Raw genomic sequence first — 24083 nt, 5'->3', positions numbered from 1 at the left:
AATTGGCTAACGTAAAACCTCAAATAATTATTAGTCGAATAAACCGAATAAGACAAAAACCCGAATAATTGAATACCCTACTATATATATGTACAATTTATAAAAAGCCGAAAAAATTATTCAAATATGTAAAGATTTTCAATAAATCGAATGAGAAACACAGATGGAATTCATTATCATGTGATTATAGAAATGTGTAAATCATGATTTGCTAGAATTTCCGTTAATACCTTTCTCATCTAAAATAGATTTAAAAGAGTTATCTAGGATTCAGTAACACTTGTATAGTGCGAAGCAATTAAATTAAATTCTTATTTAACAACTTAAGTAAAATTAACACACAATATGCATAAGAATTGTGTAACAGGTCTAAGACTTAATGAACGCAAAATAAAAGTAGTAAACACCCTTATAGTTTACTTAAGTTCAGGAAAGCACCCAACTAATGACCACATTTTTAAATACTCCATCAAAGCAATGACCACATTTTAATGTACTCCACCAAAGCAGAATCCAAAGAGTTTGCTGTGGAATTATATAATCGTTTATTTCCATGAAATGAGCTAGAAGAAGAATTTGTTGATTCTGATGTTGATTTATGTTTTGAAATTGATAATTCTACAGATCTAATTAAAACAGCAAATCTAATTAAAAAAGAAAGACCAGAAAACAGCATTCATACATATAACTGCCTTTTAACAATCTGTCCAACTACAACATTCAGCGAGCAGGTTTTATTAAGAACAAACGAACAAAAATCGATCTCTTTTTGTTGCCTTTGTTAATTTTTTATTGAGAATGAATTTAAAAAAAATTGTTATACAAATTATTTTAAAACTAATAATTTCTGGAAATGTGTTTCATTTTCTTCTTTATAATATAAAACCATATACATTACATACCATAGAAAAATAAATAGAAGTGTTACTGAGAGTAAGAAATATTACTCTCTCACATGTACAGGTTCTGTGTGAATTTAATACAATTGTATGAGTATTTTTATTTTTGTTTACATAAAATAACAAAAATATGAAAGTACAAAATGTATCCGAATACATCATACCCTACCACTTTGCGAGTAAGTAGCAATAAGTTATTTAGTATTTTTTAATGTAGAAGTTATATTCAAGAGATTGATGTTTGCTTAATTAATGAATGTACTACTCATTATAACAATATATAGTCAAAATTTCGTATATATAAAATTTGTTGAGTCGAATTTGATAAATACCCTATTCTTGTTAGCATGTACCGCTTACAAAAAAGTTCAATAGGCTAATTTATGGCGGATTACATCATTACATCGACGCAGGTGTTACAAACTTTAAGACATAAACAAAATACCGTTCTTATTGGTGTGGTGTAGGGGTGTATTTAGACTGCATTTGGTCTGCTTTGAAATTAACAATAATCGTTCATATCAAGCGTTATTTTTAGCATTAGCACAATTCCTTTGGCAAAATAGCCCCTGCTGCTGCAATAAACACTGCTAAAAGTTAAGTTTTCCCATAAAATTATTGAAAACATTTTCAGAAAAAAACAAATTTTTCAATCGTTTTTATTTTTTAATATAATTTTCAAGTGTCAATATTGACTCAACCCAGCAAACACAAAGAGTTTATTTAAAATTAAGAATAATTTTTAATGAAGATCTTTCTTACATTGGTCAACTGATATTGAATAAAAATGGCTAATTCAAAACATTATTTCATAAAATATCGAAATATAATATCAAACAAAAATATAAAAACTTTTTAAACGAAAGAGTTTGTGTTTGTTGGGTTAAATATTTTTCAACTAATACATTGTCACGACTTAGGTTTTTGACAGCAGACTTAGGTTATGTCATACTCAGTTTCAGTTCTATGTATACCTTTTCTATGTTACATACATGTATTATAAATATTGAATTCCTTGTTAACATATAAAAAAATGTATACAATAAAAAAAGAAAAACCGGTTAACCGGTTTGGTTTTAATTTAAACAGAAGAAAAAAAAGTAAACAAATAAATGTCAAACTAAATTGCGAACGTATCGTGAAAACGGGTTGATTGGCTATCGTCATTCAAAGGCCGAATTAAGTAATTCAACCGCTCGTGTGAACTAGGTATTAGGCTTAAAAACCATTAATAAAAATGTGATATTCATAAACAAACAATAAACCTACATTAACAATTGTGCTGTTTTTGTTTATCTTGGCAGCATTGTACAATTTGGCTGTCATTTTATGTGTTAGTGTTGCGTACAATTAGGATAAAACATTCGTAGACTCGGTTTTCTTAATTTTATATTTTTGTTATATATTTTTGACAATAAAAATTAACTTTTAAGAAAAATAAGTATATATATGGAAATAACAAATGTTTATTTAGTTCATATGTAAAAATATTACATGTAATTTTTAATTATTACTTATATAAATATTCGAATTACGAATATTTTGCGCGAAATAAACATCAATATTGATAAATTATTGCAAATATTGACTTATTTCTATAGCTATAAAATGGCAATCATGAGCTCTTCTGACCTAAAATGAACGGAAAAAAAGTTTACAATAAAAGCTGTCAAGTAATTATTGTAACTGAAATATAATCTTTAGATTGATTAAGTTTTATCAAATAGTTATTCCAATAAATTTTTAAAATTAAATTTGATAATTAATTAGGAAAATCAAAAAAGTGTAACCAGAAAAATATACTCTAGTTCCTGGACTTTAATATTTTTCAAATTTAGACGGCCTGTGTTATTATTTACTTCAAAATTTAATTTATGGTTTATTCGATATTTAGAATAAAACCGACCGGTTGAAAACCCAATCTGTATTCAAAAATGACAGGATTATACAAATAGAGTACGTTGATTTTATTGATAGCCATGATATTTTTAGGCTAGGTATGAGCGTTAAAATAATTTTCTGAAGGGGACCTTATATGGAGGCTGGAAAAAAATTTGATCCGATGTCTGCCATACAGTACAATATAGTTTCTAGGTACTTACTTTTGCCAAATTTTAATCATAATTGCTAAATAACATTTGTTTTCAGGATAGACTTAAATTGGAGTTTATTGACCGATACAGTATGTTAAAAAATTTTAAAAATAAAGCTTTTAATTTGTTTTTTAACTTTATTCTGGAATGTTTTTACTTACTGTGGAGATTTTCTACAAGAGGTCTCATAGGGGAATAGGGGTGAATATGGGTTTATCCTTATTAATGTTGGTAGACGAATTTACATCTACTTCAAAATTATTTATGTAGAATTTAATTGGGCTAGGCAATATAATGGACCGATTTCAACCATAGGCTTCGTCCATGGGCCAAAATTGAAAATTGCTATCTATAAATATTAATGTAGTTAGTACATATTTTAATTCATTTTGTAGTACTAACAATTCATTTAATAATATTAGCAATTAAAATAGTATATACTTAATACAATTCAAATTCAATAATATATTTCAGTATACTAAAATTCATTTATAAAATACATGTTATACACATATGTATATAAGTACATACTACTTTTATTTGAAAACAAAAAAATAAAAAAACAATTAAACCTTAGTTTAAACAAATTTTGTTAATACCTGGCTAAGTATATATATATAAGATTCGGCACGGCGTAATATAAAAATCTGAATTGTTTTAAAATTTTATATTAATTGGATTATTACCAGGTTGATAATTTTTAATAAACATAAAAAGTATACTAATATTCTTGATGCCTCCATAATCAGAATAATATATTTTTTGTTTTTTTTCTTTTTTTATAGACGCTTAATACTTTCATTTGAACTTTATTCATTCCCAACCTTTACGACAGTAATAATAATGTGACATTAAATACAAATAGGAATTACATGATGAAATTAGCGTGTTTTGTTTAATTTTCATACAATTGGTTTTGTATAATTCAGTTGTGTTGGCAGCACTATATTTGTACATACATGCATACACACATACATATGTATGCATATTGAGTTGGTTTACCTGTTCGTGGAGAATAATCTTCTTGTTTTCTTTTTTAATGTTCTTTTAAGAAGTTTTATTGTTTTGTTATTATTATTCTCTCTTTTACTCTTTTTTAGAGTTTTTTCTTAATAAAAAAGTGGTTTCTTCATATAAAAACAAACCCCACGAAGAAATGCCTACAACAACAAAAATTCTTTTCATATAAGAAATTTTAGTGTAATCGTGGCAGTTAGTCAGTCAGTCGTTTTCTTATTTAAATAAAAGTCAACCAACAAGAAACATGAATAAAGTCTGAAAGTATTTTAATATTTATTTTTTTTTAGTTTTAATATAAAATTTTAATATAAAAAGTAAAAAAATGGAAAAAATTGTCGAGAAAAACGCAAAAAACGAGTGTAAAATATTTCTATTGCAGTACAATAATGAAAAATTGTAAGTTATAATAAACGTGGAAAACAATGATAACAAAAGACTTAAGACACAAACAATGTATGAAAAATTGGTTTTTAAGGCACAAAATAACAAACAAATGTGTATATGCAAATAGTAATTAGATAGTTTTAAGACTATATATGTATTGATTTAATTGAAATTATTTTTTAATATAACTGTAGAAATTGGTGGATTATTTTTGCTACGGTTTTACTTTTAACCATTGCTACCCGATATTATAAAGTAACTGAGCCAGACCATGTGTGGTAAGTTGTTGTTTTATAAATAATAAAATTACTGAAATTAACTTTATGTTTATAGTTGGGATGAAACCCACTTTGGAAAAATGGGAAGTTGGTATATTAATCGTACATTTTTCTTTGATGTACATCCACCATTAGGGAAGGTATGTATAGAAAACTTATATTCTTCTATTTACTATAGCAAGATTAAATATATGTGAATTCTAGATGTTAATCGGTTTATCGGGCTATTTGACTGGCTATAATGGAACTTATCCATTTGAAAAGCCCGGAGATAAGTATAATGGAACACACTATGAAGGCATGCGCTATGTAAGTATTTTTTTAATTTAAAAGTTTATTGTGAAACTATAAATTGTATGAAAAATAATTTTATCATTGGATTAGAATGGTGGAAGTTTGTGTTGATGTGATATAGAAACATGTTTATTAAATTTCAATACCCAATAAGAATTAATTTACATCTTGAATTAAATTTAAATTGCATTTAACAAATACTGTAAAATACTGGAACATACATACAAACATATCTTCATTGCTCCCGCGAAAAATGTTACAGTAGTTTTACCATTTAATGATCACTGTACAATGTTAAAATATCAAAAAAAAAAATACTATTATTTAAATGAAGATGAAGAGGCATTTAACAAAAATTGCACTATAACTATGAGTGGTAATAAATATGATATTGTTTTAAGTTTGTTGAAAGCACGATATAGTTTAAAATGAAAGAGCTTTGAGGGTTTAATTTTAGACACATAATTTATGTCTTGTTTGGAATTGAAAATTGACAATATTTATTCACGTTTTCGTATATCTCCCATACAAGGGCCCTCAGAAAATAAAAACATTCATAACTGTATCTATATAATGATAAAATTCGACATGAAATAGTTTTAATATCGGATCGGTCATCAATTGCCCTAATTACTGGCTTAATGAGTATATTGACATAAGTTTTAAACTAATCGCTATTTTTCTCACAAATCGGCCCACTTCAGTAAATGATTTTAAAGCTCATTACCAGGGCTTAGTTACTGATTAGTTACTGACTACAAACATGCAAATGCATGTTTGTAGTTTTCTTTTCGAATCGAAGAATTTGCTACAAAATGGCATCGACTTGTTGCATATTTTGTTATAAATGCATGAATTGCATATTTTGCTTTAAATTAATTTCCAACATTTTTATAGCATATTTTGCATATTTTTAAACAAACAAATTGTTTCGTTTTCTCTGTATTTCATATTTTTACAACAAATTTGGTATTTACATATTTAGATTTTTGTACCCTACACCACTATAGTGGGGGGTATTATACGTTTGTGCTGATGTTTGTAACATACAAAAATATTGGTCCAATACCCACCTTTAAGTATACCGATCAATTCAGAATCATTTTTTGAGTCGATTAAAACATGTCCGTCCGTCTGTCCGGCTAACTGGCTGGCTGTCCATGTAAACTTTGTGCGCAAGGTACAGGCCTTAATTTTCAAGATAATTTGATGAAATTTGGTCCAGCATGTTTTTTGGCACAGGGACGAAGCCTATTGAAAATGGTTGAAATTGGTCCATTATTTCACCTAGCCCCATACAACTGTACCTCCCGATTTTAACTTTTTATGCCATAATTACGTCAAATATTCTACTATCTCTATAAGAATTGGCACAAATAAGTTTTATGTAAATATAAATGACACTGCAGATTTTCGTAAGGATCAGCCCTTATTTGATCCTACCCCCCATACAAACCCCCCTTCAAAAAATGTCTTAAACGTCTAAAATTGACTTGTAACCATTTGTATCGCAATTAAACTCAACAAAACTAACTGTTATTTAAAAATATATCCTTTTCCCAAATTTACAAAAATAAAAATTTTAAAAATATACTCATGGTGTAGAGTATTATATAGTCGGCCATGCCCGACTTTACTTTCCTACTTGTTTTAAATAAATTTCAACAAATTTCGATTTATGAAATACAATTTTACATACATAGTTTTATTTTATTTTTAAAACCACAATAGTGCGGAAGGTATTTCGAGTTTGTGCTGTTAATTGTAACGTCCTTAAAGTATCGGTTCAGTATCAATTTCTGAGTCTCTCCATCTGTGTGTTCATATAAAAAGATAACTTGATGAAATTTCGTTCTTACATCTCTCTCACATCCATAAAAAAATTACCAAACGAAATTCGGAAGAAATATAATATATACAAAAATACATTCATTCGACAAATTTTATTAGAATTGCTATACACTCAGAAATTAAATATATCGTCATATGATATCCAAAAGGTCCTAAGTTACAAAAAAGCAAAATCGACTTTTTGATAGAACGATATTCTAAAAGATTATGTTTTAAAATTACCTTAAAATTCATGAAAATTTTAAAATTCTTTTGATTTTCTAACTTCGAAATTGTAGAATGTTGTAAGTTGGCATTAAATAAAGCAAAAGTGGCTATTTTAGCGAATTCTTGCGATTTAGAGATTACTTTAACAGCTTTGGAATTTTTTCAAAGAAAAATTTCTGTTTTCGAAAATTTTTATGAAAAGAAAGAAGCCTTAGTCTTCCATTTTCGGCCTATTTGACCAACAAAAACCGATTGGAATTTAGTTAAAAATGTTGAACCTTACTATTAAAAAAAAAAAAAAAATAATTCTCAAGGGTGGAGTTTCATATCTCCGTAAGTAAAACGAAAACCGCAAATTTCTTCAAATACTAATTTCTTAATAAAAAAATAAGCTTAACTTGAGAAAATATTGAACATTTTTGGTTTATTTATCACTTTAGAAGGTTTTTTGCTTCTCCTGAAAAATTTGTTCAATGTAACTTAATATTTCTATACTATTCAAAGTTGTTTCTTAGTCTTTATATTTGTCATTATCTATGTCGTGGTTCCGTTAAAGTGGTATTATAAAACAGTCCTTAAAACCTGTATATTTGTTGTCAAAACTTAAGATCTGAATATCTATTAATATGTACTTTCACAAAGAAATAGTTTTAGTGCATGTTTTTCACATTTTTAGAGCATATTTTCCCATTTTATAGTGCATATTATAAGCACATATTTTTAATTTTTTAGTGCATGAAAATCCTCGCTCTCATTACTTATTAAAAATACGAGTAAGCGATAATATCGGATATAAAGAAGTTCTATACAAACTAATCTTTATTATGAGCAACTACACAGAAAAATATATGCACAATTTTTTTTCTTAACAATCGTTTGCTTAAATTTAATTTTGATGTTTATAAATATTTTTGTTTGGGCTTATAACGAATTTGTTTGATTCTTACACAGAAGGAAAATATTTTCTAACAAACAAATTATTAAACAAAATTTAATTTTCAGTAAAAATTTTTACTGATTCAATAAATGTTTTTGTTTTATGTTTTTGTCAGTATATCGAATATAACAGTAAAACAAGTTTTTGAATGTGCTAAAATGAAATGATATAATTCTTATTTGGTTTATAGCATTTAATGTATAAGTGTTTCAGTTTTCACAGTACAAAATAGTAGTTTCTAAAATGTAAAACAAAATTGTATTTCGTATACAAGTACTTTTTTACAATTTTTAATTCTAAAGGATTTTTCAAATTTTTGTTAAAATTAAATATATGTTTTTTAACAAAATTTTTATAGATTCAATAAGAAATTTTGTGCATTATTATTGCCAAAATACAATTAATTATTTATCTGTTTCAGATAAACAATTTCCTTGAATTTCAGTACAAATACAAATAACTTGCGTTAATGTTTTTCGTAAATAGTATATTATTTTAATAAGAAAAGTCCTGAAATTTTTTCAATAAAGAATTTACGAATTCGAGTACTTGATTTTACGAATTTCGTGATAGGTCCTATTTTAGTAAAAAAATACCTGGCTTTATGATGTTTTGTTTGATTTTGAATTTAATTTTTATACCCTTCACCTTCGTGGGAAGGGTATATATAAGTTTGTCATTCCGTTTGCAATTTCTATAATATAATTTTCCGACCCTATAATGTATATATATTCTGGATCCTTATAGATAGCGGAGTCGATTAAGCCATGTCCGTCCAGATATCTTCGAGATCCAAATCATCAATAATTCTGTCAGATATGCTTTCTAGAAGTTTCCTATTGAAAATCAGCAAAATCGGTCCATAAATATGGGTAAAAATCTGAGACTACCTCTGAAAATTTCATCAATAAGTTATAAATAAAAACAACAATAAGGAGATAAAGCAGTAATATGTCGGTAATACAGCTCATATTTGTTTGAGGATGGTAATACAGTACAACGGTTAATATTTCATTCTGCTACAGTTTATATTTGTTTGTGTGTATGTTATGTGTGACATGTGTGCAGAAATACAAAATAAATAAAAACTGTTTTTTTAAACATACTTTGTGAAGGGTATATAAGATTTGGCACAGCCGAATATAGAAATCTGAGTTGTTTTTTGTGTGTAAATGTTGCCTTCAAGAAATAACTTCAACGCTTACAAAAAGCTTATAAAATGTTGTTTATTTCTATCAGTTTAAATCTCTTATTTTCTAAGATTTGTATTATTTTCCAAAAAAAAAAATAATATATAGAAGGACTATATTCTCTATTTGTAATTTTCATGAAAATAAGATTTTGATGGCAAAATATCCAACAAACTTTCCGCATTAGTTATATTAATTTCAAAGAAAATTTTTATAGCAATTTTTATTTTTTTCTTAAAAAAGAAAAAATTCTGAATGCAAAACTCTCTATCTTTTCCAAAAATTGCTTCAAATTCTATTATTTTAGATAATTTTCTGTTGCAAAACAAGTTTTTTTACTAATTTGAACACAAATACGCTAAAATATTGCTTTTTCAACAATTTGGTTTCATTAAATTGCACAAGATATAATTGTCCAATTCACAATTGGTGGTGTTTAAGTTGTATCGTATTATGTCGTAATTTTTTTCATTATTGATTTGTTTTTGTATGTTATTTATGTAGAAAATAAAAAAAATCTGTTTTTTATTTTGAAAAATGTCAATAAACGCGATTTTTGTGGCGGTTTTACGACAAAAAATCAAAAAGGTATAATACACAGAAAAAAATGGAATTCAAAATCAAACAAAAAATCCATAAAGCAAAGTATTTATTTTACTAAAATAGGACCTATTACGAAGTTCATAAAACCAAGTACTAAAATTCGTAAATTCTTTATCGGAAAAATTTAAGGGTTTTTCTTATTAAAAAAATATGCTATTTACGAAAACCAATAATAAATATTTGCAACATTTCCAAACAATAATATTACTGAAACAATAACTCAAGCTATTTGCATTTGTACCGAAATTCAAGCAAATATTTTATTTGAAACAGATAAATTACTTATTGTATTTTCACAATAATAGCACACAAGTTTTCTTATTGAATCTATAAAAATCTGCTAATTCTATAAAATTAAAATTTGTAAAAATGTACTTATATACTTAAAGCAATATTATTTCATATTCTAGAAACTGAAACACTTATACATTATATTTTATAAACCAAATAACAATTATATCAATATTTTTTATTACAATCCAAAAACTCGTTTTATAGTTGTATTTCAAATGCAGACAAACAAAGTAAAAGTCAAACAAAAACATTTATTGGGTCAGTAATATTTACTGAAAATTAAATTTATTTCAATAAAGTATTTGTTAGAAAATATTTTTCATCTGTGTGAAAATCAAACAAATTCGTTAAAAACCTAAATATAAAACAAAAATATTTATAAAAATCGAAATTATATTTAAGCAAACGATTGTTAAGAAAAAATTGTGCATATTTTTTCTGTGTACTTTGAAGGTTCATATCTTTAAAAGTTTATATCGGATTTCGTTGATTTAAAGCACATTTTAATACTATGGCTGTGCTCTTTCATTCTAATATATTTTTTTTATTGAAAAGTTTAAGATAAAATGGAAATAAACTTTCTGAATGTATTTTTGAAATAGTTCTCCCTGTTCATATTTTTTAAAGTGCACTAATCGAATACTTATTTGAAGTTTTTTTGTGACGTACACTTTGGTTATACATATATTTGGGAAATTTTAAAGTTTTTAATTTAAAACTGCTTAAAATACATAACTGATGAGAATTGAGAGGCAAATATTAAAATTCGATAACAACTAATGTACACTATCATCATGCTTTTCTAAATAATATTTTTAAAGTTCGTTTTTCAATAGATGTAATTCACTGCTTCAAATAATCGATCACAGCACTTAATAAAATTAAACGTGCAAAACGGTTTTAAAAATGAATTTCCATAAAAATGCTCTATTTTAAACTTTTTAATAAAAAGGCCTAACTATAATAAGAATACACTCAACAAGTAGAGGCCTAACTATAATATGAATACACTAGCTTAAGTCATCTTAAGCAACTGTGTGAATATATATAAAACTTATGTGACAAATTATAATGTACTTAACAGAGTTTCTTCAATTTTTGTCAAATTTTATATAATTAAATGCACATAAATACATTATAGCCACTTCTTCGGATTTTTTTAAGCATTTTTCATATATATATTTCATATATATTCTTCACCACAGAGTTTTTAAAAAATATTAATTTTAAAGATATGAACCTTTATAATATGTGTATACCCTTTTTGGTTTTTTATAGTTTTCGAACAAATTAAAATAGTAAACAAATTTCTAATAGAGTATGTGTTTACAAAATTAAAGCAATCTGAAGACCATCGGTGGATTCTTAATTGCTCTCATGGAACTCGTGATGAGTTCATTACATGCAGTGGATTTTAGTTAGGTTCTACTAAACAACTGTAATTTTCGACGGATTTTCAGAAGAATGAATTTGTTGTAATCTAACCCCATTTCCCAGCAAAATATTTGCTTACAAATTCACTAGAAAAATCATCGATTAAAGTATGTACACACTTACAATTCGACTAGAAAAAGTACTTATATTTGTTTGAGATGTTCCAAAAGTAAATCAATATTATTTGGTCGAAAATAAGTTGTTTTGTTAGTAGAATATTTATAAAAAAATAAAATGTCGACACAGACTGGGGTTGAACTCAGCACCACTTGAACACTCACTAAGCCACTGTTTAGCTGTTCTATTGAACGTCAACTAATACATAGTTATCACATACAAATACTATTTTATTTTCTGTTTGTCTACCCAGCAGTTCGACGGGACAGTCCCGAACTGACCACTTAACCTACCACTTGTGGTGGCCCTTAGCCACATGACTACCCAGGTGACCAACGATTTTAACATGGGTAACTATTGGTGGAAATTGCTGTCTTTTGCTAATTTGTCCACAAAGAGAAAAAGTATCTGTTTTGTTTTTGTTTATTTTTTATAGACTTTGCCTACAAAGTAAGTCATTAAAAAAGTACATAATAGTAATCATTGTAAGCAAAGATTTTGCTGGGTTGCTACAAAAATGAAGTAAATAGTTCTGTTTTGTTGCTATCATTAAGTGTTAACGCTCAAAATTAGCAATATGGTATTCAAACGTTCTTAAGCAATACATAGTTATAGACTAGTTCATTGGAGCGTATGAATTCTGGAACTTGTTGATAAATCTCCAAAACATAAATTTAATAAATTTCTTTATATAGAAGAGGATTTCACATGAATTCAATTGAATTTAAAGTGGGAAATTATAATTTTGTTTGTTATTGGAAAAAAATATTGTAAAAAATAAATTATTATTAGAACAACATGCATTCATTTGCCTTTTATTCGAATAATTTTGAATTATCCGATTTTTAACCGGCCAACTTAAAACCCCAAATAATTATTTGTTGAATAAACCGAATAAGACAAAAACCCGAATACTCTAGTAAGCAACAAGTCGAATATTACTTGACTTGGCATTACCCCAGAAAAAAATCAGCTTAATATTGACATTATTTATAATTCCTTAAAAATGTTGTTTATATTGTAATGTCCTTCAATTTAAATTTTATTTTAAAATATTTTTTATTATTTGACATAAAGAAATATTTGTATTTTTATTTTTGAATTCGTAGCACTTATATCGACATTAAAGTTAACGTATAATTTTACACGTTAACTCCTAACGTTTATAAATTTAAAAACGTACGTACCGAACCGTACGTACCGAATGTCCAATAATACGAATGGCAAAATTGTTGCATTGTCTACTCTATAGTACGAATAAAGTCACAATTTTTCTGTTCGAATAACGAATTTTTATGGGAATTTTGGTTTTATTTGCGTATGAATGAAGTTTTTATTATGTTTTTATTTTATGATTTCGGTATCATTCACCTTTAGCTCAGTAATTTTGAAGTTTTTTGTATTTATTACAAATGTTTTGTGTTTTTAAAAGTCCTATACACACAATTTACTGCATTTATCTCTACAAATCAACAATTATTTAATATAATTAATTTATTTTCTTGTAATTTCGATGACCAAAGAGAAGAAATTAAATTTAATGATATCGCCAATGAAAACAATATTGAATTTGAAGCAAAAGCGCTGTTATTGAAAAGGTCGTTGGAATTATTTTACAAAGTAATAAACATCAATGTTAAATTATGGATTTTCTAATAAGTAAAATGTTATTTATATATGTATGAATTGGCAATTTTGAAAGTAGTATGACATCCCAATGGGATTAAGCATTACTATATGCGATCCTTTAACTATTCCAAGTTTTTAAGAGAAAATTTTAAATTAGAGAATTGTTTTTGAAAGTATGTATATTCCATTCAAGTTTCTATTTAAAGTATTTTGTAATCTGAACATGTTTTATAGATTTTAGAACAGATATGTACATGCAAATTGTCTGTGGCACACATATTTTTAAAAACATTAAAATTTAAAACCTTCTCATTTCAACCATTGGACTCACTATACTTTCATTAACAATTCGTATACGGAAATATGTCCCTTTTATGCCTGTTTATTTACAAGAAATTTGAAATAATATATATTTATATATTTTGTTTTCGTTATGTAATTTTTCATGAAAAATGAAACAAAAATAAATAAAATCCTATATTTTATATGTATTATTTGAATTTAAACATACAAAATGTGTTGTTCAATAACATGAATTTTTCGATACTACGAAAGGGCCTGACATTATATAATTCGTACTAGTGGACGTCCACTGTATATCAATTAGTGCGTAATTTTTAGCGGCCATACCCTTTGTAAAGTAAGCCAGGATGTGTGTCAGTTTGAAAGCACTTTCGAATACAAAATAAGCAACACAATGTCAATGTAGTAAGCCAACATTTTCTGTGGGGTATAGCTAGGGTTGCCAGATTCTAATTCGCAAAAAAGCTGGACATTGGGTTTTAAAAAGCTGGACAAAACAAAAAAGCTGACATAAAAAAATACTGAGAAAATGTAAATTTTATCATTGTGTAAATAATTAAACAGTGGTACACAAAAAAAAATTAAGGGGTTCACATATACCAATTCCGTTTTATTATAGTGCATAGAGTACGAATATATTTTTAGTTTTCTCCGATAACTTCATTAACTTAGTTTTTAAGAGCAAGAGATGTGAAAAAGCTCCATTTTTTAAATTTTAAAAAATTATTAGTTTTATTAATATACCCATTGTTATCAAGATATATACTAGGCTTCGTTTCAACAAATAAAATGTTTCCCATTTTTGTGATATCACATCTTTTTAGAAGGGGTTTGTATCAGTGATTACTATACTGCACAGTGGTATAGGAAAAAAAGAGGGAAATAATTCGGTAACTTCTAAACGGTTAATCCGATTTTAATGAAATTTGGTATGCACAAAGAGGAGGTGTTGTCAAGTTTAGGTTTTGAATTTGACCTTAAAGGCCAACCACCAGGGCCCCGGCGGGGGGTCCTCAAATTAGGACACCTTGGCTATATTAAATTTTTTAAACCATCCTATTTCTTCATTTGAGTTCCGATTTAAAAAATCGTATATAGAATCTCCTCATCGAGCACTATAAAAAATGTCGTCGTAGCAGTAAATTATCTCTTATAGTTTAGGAGATATTCGCATTTGAAAATTAAAATTTTAAAATTTTTACCGTCCTTACTTTAGTTTTTTGATAATAGCGGGTCTAAATGTTTCCGATTTTCGTCATTAACTTAGTTTTTAAGAGCAAGAGATGTGAAAAAGCTCCATTTTTTAAATTTTAAAAATCATTAGTTTTTATTAATATACCCATTGTTATCAAGATATATACTAGGCTTCGTTTCAACAAATAAAATGTTTTCCCATTTTTGTGATATCACATCTTTTTAGAAGGGGTTTGTATCAGTGAAATGTTTGTATCAGTAAATGTTCCCGATTTTCGCCAATTTTTTTTATTCGCTTAACAACAAGTTTATATATCAAGCAGTGAAAGAATTATGTAAAAATCATCACTGAGTCCAAAGTTATAGGCATTTTAGTTTAAAAAATTAAAAAAGGCGATTTTTTGATATTTTTTGGGAAAAAAGTATCTTTTCTTTTTAAGTTATCTAAAAAGTTTCTAAGAAGATGTATATAGTATGTATACTTTTTAGAAAGCTGACTTTACATAAAATACCGAGATACCGAGGGGACCAGGTCTATCCAAAAAAACCCTATTTTTTATGGAAAATTCAATTTTGAGCAAAAATTCTCAAATCGCATAGTCGATATCAAATTATAGTGACCTGTTTTTATATGACCCAATATGTTCTTAATCATTTTGTAACGGATTCGATAACCCCCCCCTGGTATGGATATAATAGGCAAAAAACCAAAAAAATCCCATTTTTGGGATTTTAAAACTTTTTTGGGAATTCCGGATTTCTAATAAGAAATTTTTATTTAATTTTGGATTTTGAGTAAAAAAATCTACCTAACTGTAAAATTTCATTAAAAAATATTCATAAATAAAATTTTTATTGCAATTTGAAAAATTTGTATCTTCGCAAAATCTGAATAAAAACATTTTTTAATTTTTTTTTAAAGTATTCCGCGAATTTTTTAATTTTCAAAAATTATATACAGTTTTGAAAAATAGACAAAATTACCTTTCCATTGATATATAACATACCTACCTAATGTTTTTTAAGTGACAAATAAATTAGGGAAAACTCAACATCTTTAGAAAATTTACTTAGTACTATTATTTTCATCTATAAGGTTAACTCTTAAATTTGTTACATATATTGACATTTTATAGTGCTCGATGAGGAGATTCTATATACGAAATTTTTTTTAAATCGGAACTCAAATAAAGAATAGGATCGTTTTAAAAATTTAACATAGCCGAGGTGTCCTAATTTGAGGACCCCCCGCCGGGCCCTGGTTGGCCTATAAGGTCCAAGTTCAAAACCTAAACTCGACAACACCTCCTCTTTGTGCAAACCAAATTTCATTAAAATCGGATTAACCGATTTTAATGAAATCCTTAACGGATTACCATAAATTAAAGATTTTAACACTTAACTTTTTAGGGCATTGAATATTATATTATGAATGATGTATCTAAATTCTGTCAAGTAAAGTTTATAGATCTTAAATTTTCCTGTAGAATAGTATACTAAAGTCGGATTTGAAATATGTTCCGCAGTTTTCGGTCTATAATATTGCCCAAATAAAAAACAAAATAATTACGCCAATATTAGCGCTTTTCCAAAAAATTTATATACATATGTATTACTATTTAAAAATATTACAATTAAATAATAATAATTGAATAGTGTATACTTACTACATCAAGATACATGTTGTCGCAAATTTTAGAACTCTATTGTCAAAAACAACTCTGATTTATTGACATGAAATTCAAAAGGACGTTGCAACAAATTAGTCATTTCGCAAGTCAGAAAGATCTAAAAAGCAGCATAATAGACAATGTCTGGCGGTACAGTCATATTTAAATGTTTATTAATGTTCAGATATAAATAATTTTTGTAAAAAAAATGTGTTTTTTATAACAACAAAAGTGTTGTTACCCCCTTTTACGTTTCAGGCGACGATATGTATGTAAGAATTATAATTAAATACTAAAAACAAAACAAAAAAAATAACAATTTAGTCTAGTTTAATGATAGAAAAGGGAAATCACTACTTAGATGTACCTATAACAAATCTACAATCAGTGTTGGCTAACATGATTTGACAAAGATGACATACAAATTATTGCCAAGGTATTGCAGTGTACTAAAAAATATATATTTAGCTGGACAAATACAATTTTAGCTTGAAACTGGACAAGCATCGAAAAAGCTGGACAATCCAGCTGGCAGCTCTAGGTACAACACATTTGATTTTTTTTTAAGTTTTTGTTCTCATATACAATGTTAATTACAAGTTTATTAAGATGTAATCCACATAAATTTCATTCAAAAATTTAAACTTCATATCCAGATTTATATACAAGTAAATCAAGTTGTAAGTAACACAATTTTCTGTGGATTATTTCGTGAAATTGTAAATCTTCAATTTATATACATAAAGAGCTTGCTCCTCTAAATACGAACGAACAAGTATTTTCTTGTTTTATATAGAAAACAACAAATAAATTCGAAAAATTGTTATTGTTTTCAATATGAAATGAGAAAGAAATGTTCGTTCACATTTAGATTAACAGACAGAAAATATTTTTAATATTTATATTTATTAATAATATATTAATATACAATTTTGTGCTAAATTGTACACATTAAAGTCTTTCATGTATTTTTATACAATTTTAATTTGTATGTATGTGTTTTTATATTTCTAACGAATATACGAATCTAATAAAGAATGTAGTTTAGTTTTTCAAATCCTTTTATCTGTTTCAAAGTTATTAAAAATATATTCTAAAGCTATTTTTCTCGAAACGACTTTTTGGATTGTGTCGGTCTTTTCGTAAATAAGCGATATGTTTCTTTTAATAATTTGTTTAAATATTTTTGTTAGTTTTTTCGATCAATTTGTACAAACGATATGTACATCTTTTGTACAAATGTACACATGTATATGTACCTATAAAGCATTAATTTAAAATTTAAGTAACTGTAGCTATTTGCGAAAATAATATATTAGCGAATTGTGTAAAAGGGTAGAAACCAAAATTTGAGGATAAACTAGGATAATCTAATGTGACAAAAGTGTTTGTTGGACAGATTGTTAGGTAAGTTTGATTTTGTTTTATTTTTATGTTAATGTTTGTTCATATATGTATACCTACACTTAAAAACATACATACGTACATATTTACGATATGTTTAATAAATGAGACAAATATGTTTATACTCGTTTGTGTACATTTACACACAAACGAGTGTAATAAACTACCAGATATCAAAAATTGTGAACGGGTTGTTTGAAAACCTATAAATAACTGCAAATAAATCAAATCCCTCAATGCGCAAAAATTCGATATGTTACAATTGACTTCACCGATGATCCTGCCATAAATACATATACAAATCTACTTCTGGTTCAGAATGCTAGTATGTAGATATACATATATATATTTTTTGATATACATACATACATACATGTATGTACATGTATGTATATATAAACATAGATATGTTCGTAAAGTGAAAATATACAGACACACAATCATGCTTAGTAGTGCAGATTCGAAGGTTACCTCGGTTTTGTTGCCGCTGTTGTTATTGTTGTATGGTCGTCTTTCAATATTTTATCCCCTTGTGTTGAGTATCCTTTTGTGTAAACATAGTTGCAGAAGAAAAGAAATGAAGAAACCAAAGAAAAAGGTAATGCAATAACAAACACACACATATGCTCAGTGAAACCCTTTTACCACTCATCCATCCCAATCGCGTAAATACGTAAGTATGTACGTACACATTCGTATGAATAGGGCTGTGTATGAGTAGTAAGAATTGTTTAGGTATAGACAGACAGATAGGCCGTTAGTGTGAAATTTTACAATAATTTAAAAAATGGGATTCAATTTAATCAATATTTTTTGAAATTTTTGTATCCCTTTTTATTTTGTTGTGCACATACGTATGTATGAACATCCATCCAATTCTAATGGACATTAGATGCATTTCACAATAGTTTTAATTTTATTTATGATTTGATTCAAAGGCGATATGATAAGCCTGGGAATAAAAACGAGCGACCGTATAGAAATGTGGTGTGAAAGGGCATGTTTTGCGGATAGATTTCCTACTGTTTTAATAGATCACAAAGTTCGCCTTTTATTTTCGTTTTAAACTTCTGTATCTCCTCTACCTGACGCGTTTTAATTATCTGATTAAAAGTACAATTGCAAAATATGTATGTATGTACGTACATTTATAAGTATTTCAATTGATAGAAGTACAAACGATCATTATAAAACAGTGGAAAATTATGATTTTATTACTCTTTGACAATTTGTCATAGTTTTCAAAGAAGATTTTAAAAATATTCAATGTAAAGTTAAATATTTTGATACAGAAAACAAATATGAGATGGCAGCTATCTCCATTTCATAAGTAACCCTAACTTAAAACTATGGATTCAATTTATTAGCAAATGGCATCAAAATCAATAATTAATTTTCGATTAACTAAATATTTATATATATATATAATATATGGACTAATATTTTATGCATTTATGAGTGTGAAAATAATTTTCTGAAGGGAATCTTAGATGGGGACTAGGATCAAAAAAAGTACGATGTCTGCCATTGGAAACTATATAATTTTAGAATACAGAAAAATAACTTGCTTCAAATTTGATCACGATTACTATCTACTCAACATATTTATTTCCGTTTAATATTTTTTCCAAGAAGCCACTGGTATGGCAGATATATGAAATCGTGCCCTACACTTTCCATGTACACGTCCTCCGAAAAACATAGCAAAACATTTGTGTCAAATTATCTTCAAAACACAACCTGTATTTAATGAAAAATTTATAAGAAAATGTCCAACAAAACATAAAAATTCAGAAAATGAAATCGTACTAAGAAGAGAACTACGTTTCAAGATGTTAACATTATAAAATACAAGAAAGGTTATGAAGTTTTTTGCTTTTTACGTTTGAGTACTATGTTAACGAAATAATAACAGAAAGCCACATTTGGCCCTAAAAACAAATTTTAAACGACATATAATTTAAAGTTTGTCTTCTAGACATTAAGAATTGTTTGGGATAATTTTGATTTGACGAAATTTACATTACAGTTTCAACTTTGTCTATGTAATTTTTTTTTATTTTTTAAGATTTTTTATAAGCATTAAAATTGATCGCAAAGATTCCATCTGTTTCGAAATAATGGAAACCCATCAATCCAATCTTTCTGATGTTTATTCTCTTAAAATAAGTCTTCCAAATAAGCAATATTACGTTTCAATTACTATTACACAAAGATATTTTATATTTGCTAAAAAAAGTTTCTCAGGCACAAAAAAAAAAACATAAGGTGACTATTGTAGTATGAAGTATAATTTACTTGAATCACGGAGCAATTCCAAATTATAATCCACGAGAGCCAATTTTATTATGATTAAATTTTTTTAGCAATTCTGAAATTCATTTTTAAAAAATGTGCCAATAATAGTTGTATGTTAAATTTTTAACAAAAACAAACATTTTTATATTCAAATAAAATTTGTATTTATAAATATTTTTAACGAAAATTTATTTACAACTTATTGAGAATGTAAAACTAAAAAGAAATTGTGAAATTGATAAAAAACCAAAAAAAAATCCCAAATATTTATTTTTTAGTTTAGGAGATTCTAATAGGACCGTTTTAATTTGCGGACCTCTCACTACGTCCCTAGTACACACATGATTATTTTCCTATTTTTGTATTTTTATGTCACCACCTCGAAAAATTTCTATAGAAAGATTTTTGAGTATTATAGAGGGTGGGAAACATCCATTAATGGAAATGTGCATATGTATGTACACATGTACTTACATTCACATGTATAGATATTGACCCTTGTTTTTCGGTATTGGACATTACGTGGTTACTTTTCATATACATTTGTATGCGATAATAAAAAAGCACGGGTGTATAAACTCAACCCTAATAATATTTATAAAGGAGAGTCATCCACCTCACAAACATATATTTGTATGTAGTATCAAATTCTACGCCATTTTGAATATCTAATAACATTAAAGGCAATTTCAATGAAAACTTTATGAAGCACATATAAATATTTTAAATATTATTGTACGTATAAAACTACAACAGTAAAAAAATTTAACCAATTTTTATTTTCTATAATAGTAAACAAAATTTTGTATGTATGCTAGTAGTGCACAAAGCAGTCCTTAAAAACCTGTATATTTTTTGTCAAAAATATCTATTAATATTTACTTTCACAAGGAAATATTTTTTGGGGCTTATTTTTATCATTTTTAGTGCATATTTAGCCAATTGGTATACTTTAAGGTGGATGTATGACAAATATTTTTTGACTAACGTTATATGACATTATAGAAATGTAGGGTATAAAAACACATATGTGCCAATACACAGTGGGGCAGAATGGAAATTTTTTGAAAATAAATCTGGCATTTCTAAACGGCTGATCCGATCGGGATAAAATTTGGCGTGAGCGTAGCCAAGGAGTATTCGAGTTTAAGTTTTGAAGATGAACGCCGCAGATGCCCCAGGGACGGAGCTGTGGCGGCTCAAAATAGGGTACCTACGACATGTAAAATTTTTTAACTCGTGTCATTTTTTTGTTTTTCACCCAAATACAATTTTTATATTTTTTGAAAGCGCTCGACGAGATCTTGAAAAAACATGCTTGGACATACTACTTATCTCTTACAATATCCGAGTTATAGGCATTTAAAAATTTAGTGATACAAAATTTACCATACCTTGGTCCGCCTTTTTTTGAATACCGGGCGTAATTTTGGACCAAATGGACTCAATTTTTTCTTGTTAGTTAGACAAAATTTCCAATAATATACAAAAAATTTCAGATCAATATCATTTACAGTTCCAAAAATATACGTTTTTTAATTTAAAAATTCAAAAAATTTTAGATTTTTGCCGTTTTTTGCCTAAAATTTGTCTTAACTCTTTTATTAATAAAATTAAATTTTCTTTAAGAACATATAACAATTTTATAATTTTCTAAAAGGTATCTTTACGCAGAACGCTTTGACGTAAAAAACTTGTCCTATTTTTTGAAAATGTTGCCACTGCGTCCTTCCGAATATGACCTATTTTTTATCAAAACTTCAACTTTGGGCGACATGTTCTAAAATCCCAAAGCTGGGATCAGAAAATTGAAAGCAGTTTTGGAAACCTCAATATGTTTTCTTTTTACTCCAAATGTATTTTCCCAGCCCTGAAAGAAATGTGGACCCTATGGGCAAAAATGTAAAAAATTCCATTTTTGGGATTTTCATTCCTATTTTTGGGAAATGCGGGATGCCCTTTGACCTTTTCAATTTTTTTTTTTTTGCATTTTCTTATTTGAAATGACAAATTTAACAAGCGTTGAAGATTTCATTGAGTTTTGATCATAAATAAAGATTTTGTCATATATTACATATTTGTTAAATTTCTAAAAGTATGATTTATATCAAAATTTTAATAGGGTCGCAGATAGCTACAACAATTTAGTCCATATTTATCCCTTAATATCTTTTTTAGTTAGATATGGAAATTATCGACCCTTTACAAAAAATTTCTGGCCAATATCTCAATTACATTCAAAAATATGTTCATTTAAACCTGTGTCCTTTAATTTCATATTTTTCATATTTTAGTATTAAGTATTAAGTAATTGAGTCCATTTGGTCCAAAATTACGCCCGGTATTCAAAAAAAAGGCGGACCAAGGTATGGTAAATTTTGTATCACTAAATTTTTAAATGCCTATAACTCGGATATTATAAGAGATAAGTAGTATGTCCAAGCATGTTTTTTCATGATCTCGTCGAGCGCTTTCAGAAAATATAAAAATCTTTGTATTTGGGTGAAAAACAAAAAATGGCACGAGTTTAAAAATTTCACATGTCGTAGGTACCCTACTTTGAGCCGCCACAGCCGCCGTCCCTGGGGCATCTGCGGGGTTCATCTTCAAAACTTAAACTCGAATACTCCTTGGCTACGCTCACGCCAAATTTTATCCTGATCGGATCAGCCGTTTAGAAATGCCAGATTTATTTCCAAAAAATTTTCATTCTGCCCCACTGTGCAATACTTCAACAATTAGAAGAAAACAATGGGATGATAGAAATATTTCTATTTTGTGAAATTATATCGTAGCTTCATAAACTGATTTAAAACGCCAGACAACTAAAGGTAAATGCAACATGAACATAACATACCTATATTGAACCGATAATAATATTGCAGATCTTACCTGTTGCTGTTTAGCTCCAAACCCTTTTGGATATAAATGAAAATGTGAATGCAAGTAACCTCCGCCAGTTTTATGATTTTTTATTGTCACTATCGATCCATACGCAACTTCACGGGGCATACTGGCATTATATAGCGAATTTCCAATGAGGTGTGATTGAAAAGCCGAACTATAAAAACCGTCTCCGTTGCCACTGCGATTTAATACTTGTAAATGTATGTAAAAGAATGTCATATAGAGCAGTAATGGCCACACAATTAGTGCCACAGCGCGACACACCAATTGCTTCACAGTTTCAAACTGTAAAAAATAAATAAATAAAATAAATGGCACTAATTACAGTTTTGTTAATTACACAAATGACTTACAATGGGTTTTTGTAAATCACCCAGAATGATCCATAGTTCATTAGCCGTGTGTAGTCCTACAAGTAAAACAACAAAAAGTCCTACAAATTTAACACTTATTGTACAAGACAGCATAGTGCCTGTAAAAAAGAGCCACAACCACCACTGCAATGTATATGAGAGTCCATTATGCGTTGTCTTCGATACTTTAACCATTCCCCAAACAGATGCAGTCATGAAGAATAGTAAAATGGGATCCAATAATATATACTGATTTAGAGTGAGCAGGCCAACATCTGAAATCATACAAATTTTTGTTAGTATTATAAATAATGTTGCTTGTGAGACTTTGGCAATTAAAAACTCACCAAATATTAAATAACCTGCTGCGATAATTGCCGCTTCTACTGATCGTGTTAAATCGTGTACAGTGTCGAAAGCCATAGGCATAATCAAAGCACCCAATGTAGTACAGAACTTGAAAGAAAAAAATATTTATATAATATATATGCTATGAAATAGTAGGCCAAGGAACTAACACCAACAGTACACAAAGTATTGTGTCATGGTCAAATAATAATTGAATCGAATAGTCTTCCACTTGGAGAGTTAACAGAAGAAGCCCAGGAAGCGAGGAATCGAGATTTTAAGCATGTTCAACTTTTCAGCTCAAGAAAATGCTCCAGGCAATCACAGAATGAAGATATTTTTAATAGTTTACTTCTATATTCTTATCCTGTTCTTT

General features: G+C 27.5%; 2 protein-coding genes across 2 annotated transcripts; one reads left to right on the top strand and one right to left on the bottom strand.

Moving 5' to 3' along the window:
* Nucleotides 1–3978: 3978 nt before the first annotated feature.
* On the top strand, nucleotides 3979–5019 carry LOC124419366 (protein O-mannosyl-transferase 2-like). The gene is made up of 4 exons (XM_046948429.1): nucleotides 3979–4408; nucleotides 4591–4674; nucleotides 4730–4814; nucleotides 4879–5019. The coding sequence occupies exons 1-4, from the start codon at nucleotides 4335–4337 to the stop codon at nucleotides 5002–5004; spliced, it is 369 nt and encodes a 122-aa protein (XP_046804385.1). The 5' UTR covers nucleotides 3979–4334; the 3' UTR covers nucleotides 5005–5019.
* A 17849-nt stretch (nucleotides 5020–22868) lies between these two features.
* LOC124419364 (protein O-mannosyl-transferase 2-like) lies at nucleotides 22869–23853 on the bottom strand. Its single transcript, XM_046948426.1, has 3 exons — nucleotides 23707–23853; nucleotides 23360–23634; nucleotides 22869–23291 (listed from the first exon to the last, which is right to left on the bottom strand). The coding sequence occupies exons 1-3, from the start codon at nucleotides 23786–23788 to the stop codon at nucleotides 22884–22886; spliced, it is 765 nt and encodes a 254-aa protein (XP_046804382.1). The 5' UTR covers nucleotides 23789–23853; the 3' UTR covers nucleotides 22869–22883.
* Between the last annotated feature and the right edge of the window lie 230 nt (nucleotides 23854–24083).

The sequence above is a fragment of the Lucilia cuprina genome, chromosome 4, assembly GCF_022045245.1.
Source record: "Lucilia cuprina isolate Lc7/37 chromosome 4, ASM2204524v1, whole genome shotgun sequence".
Lineage (NCBI taxonomy): Eukaryota > Metazoa > Arthropoda > Insecta > Diptera > Calliphoridae > Lucilia > Lucilia cuprina.
Note: the sequence above shows the minus strand (reverse complement) of the source record. Positions and strands in the feature narration are given on the sequence as shown.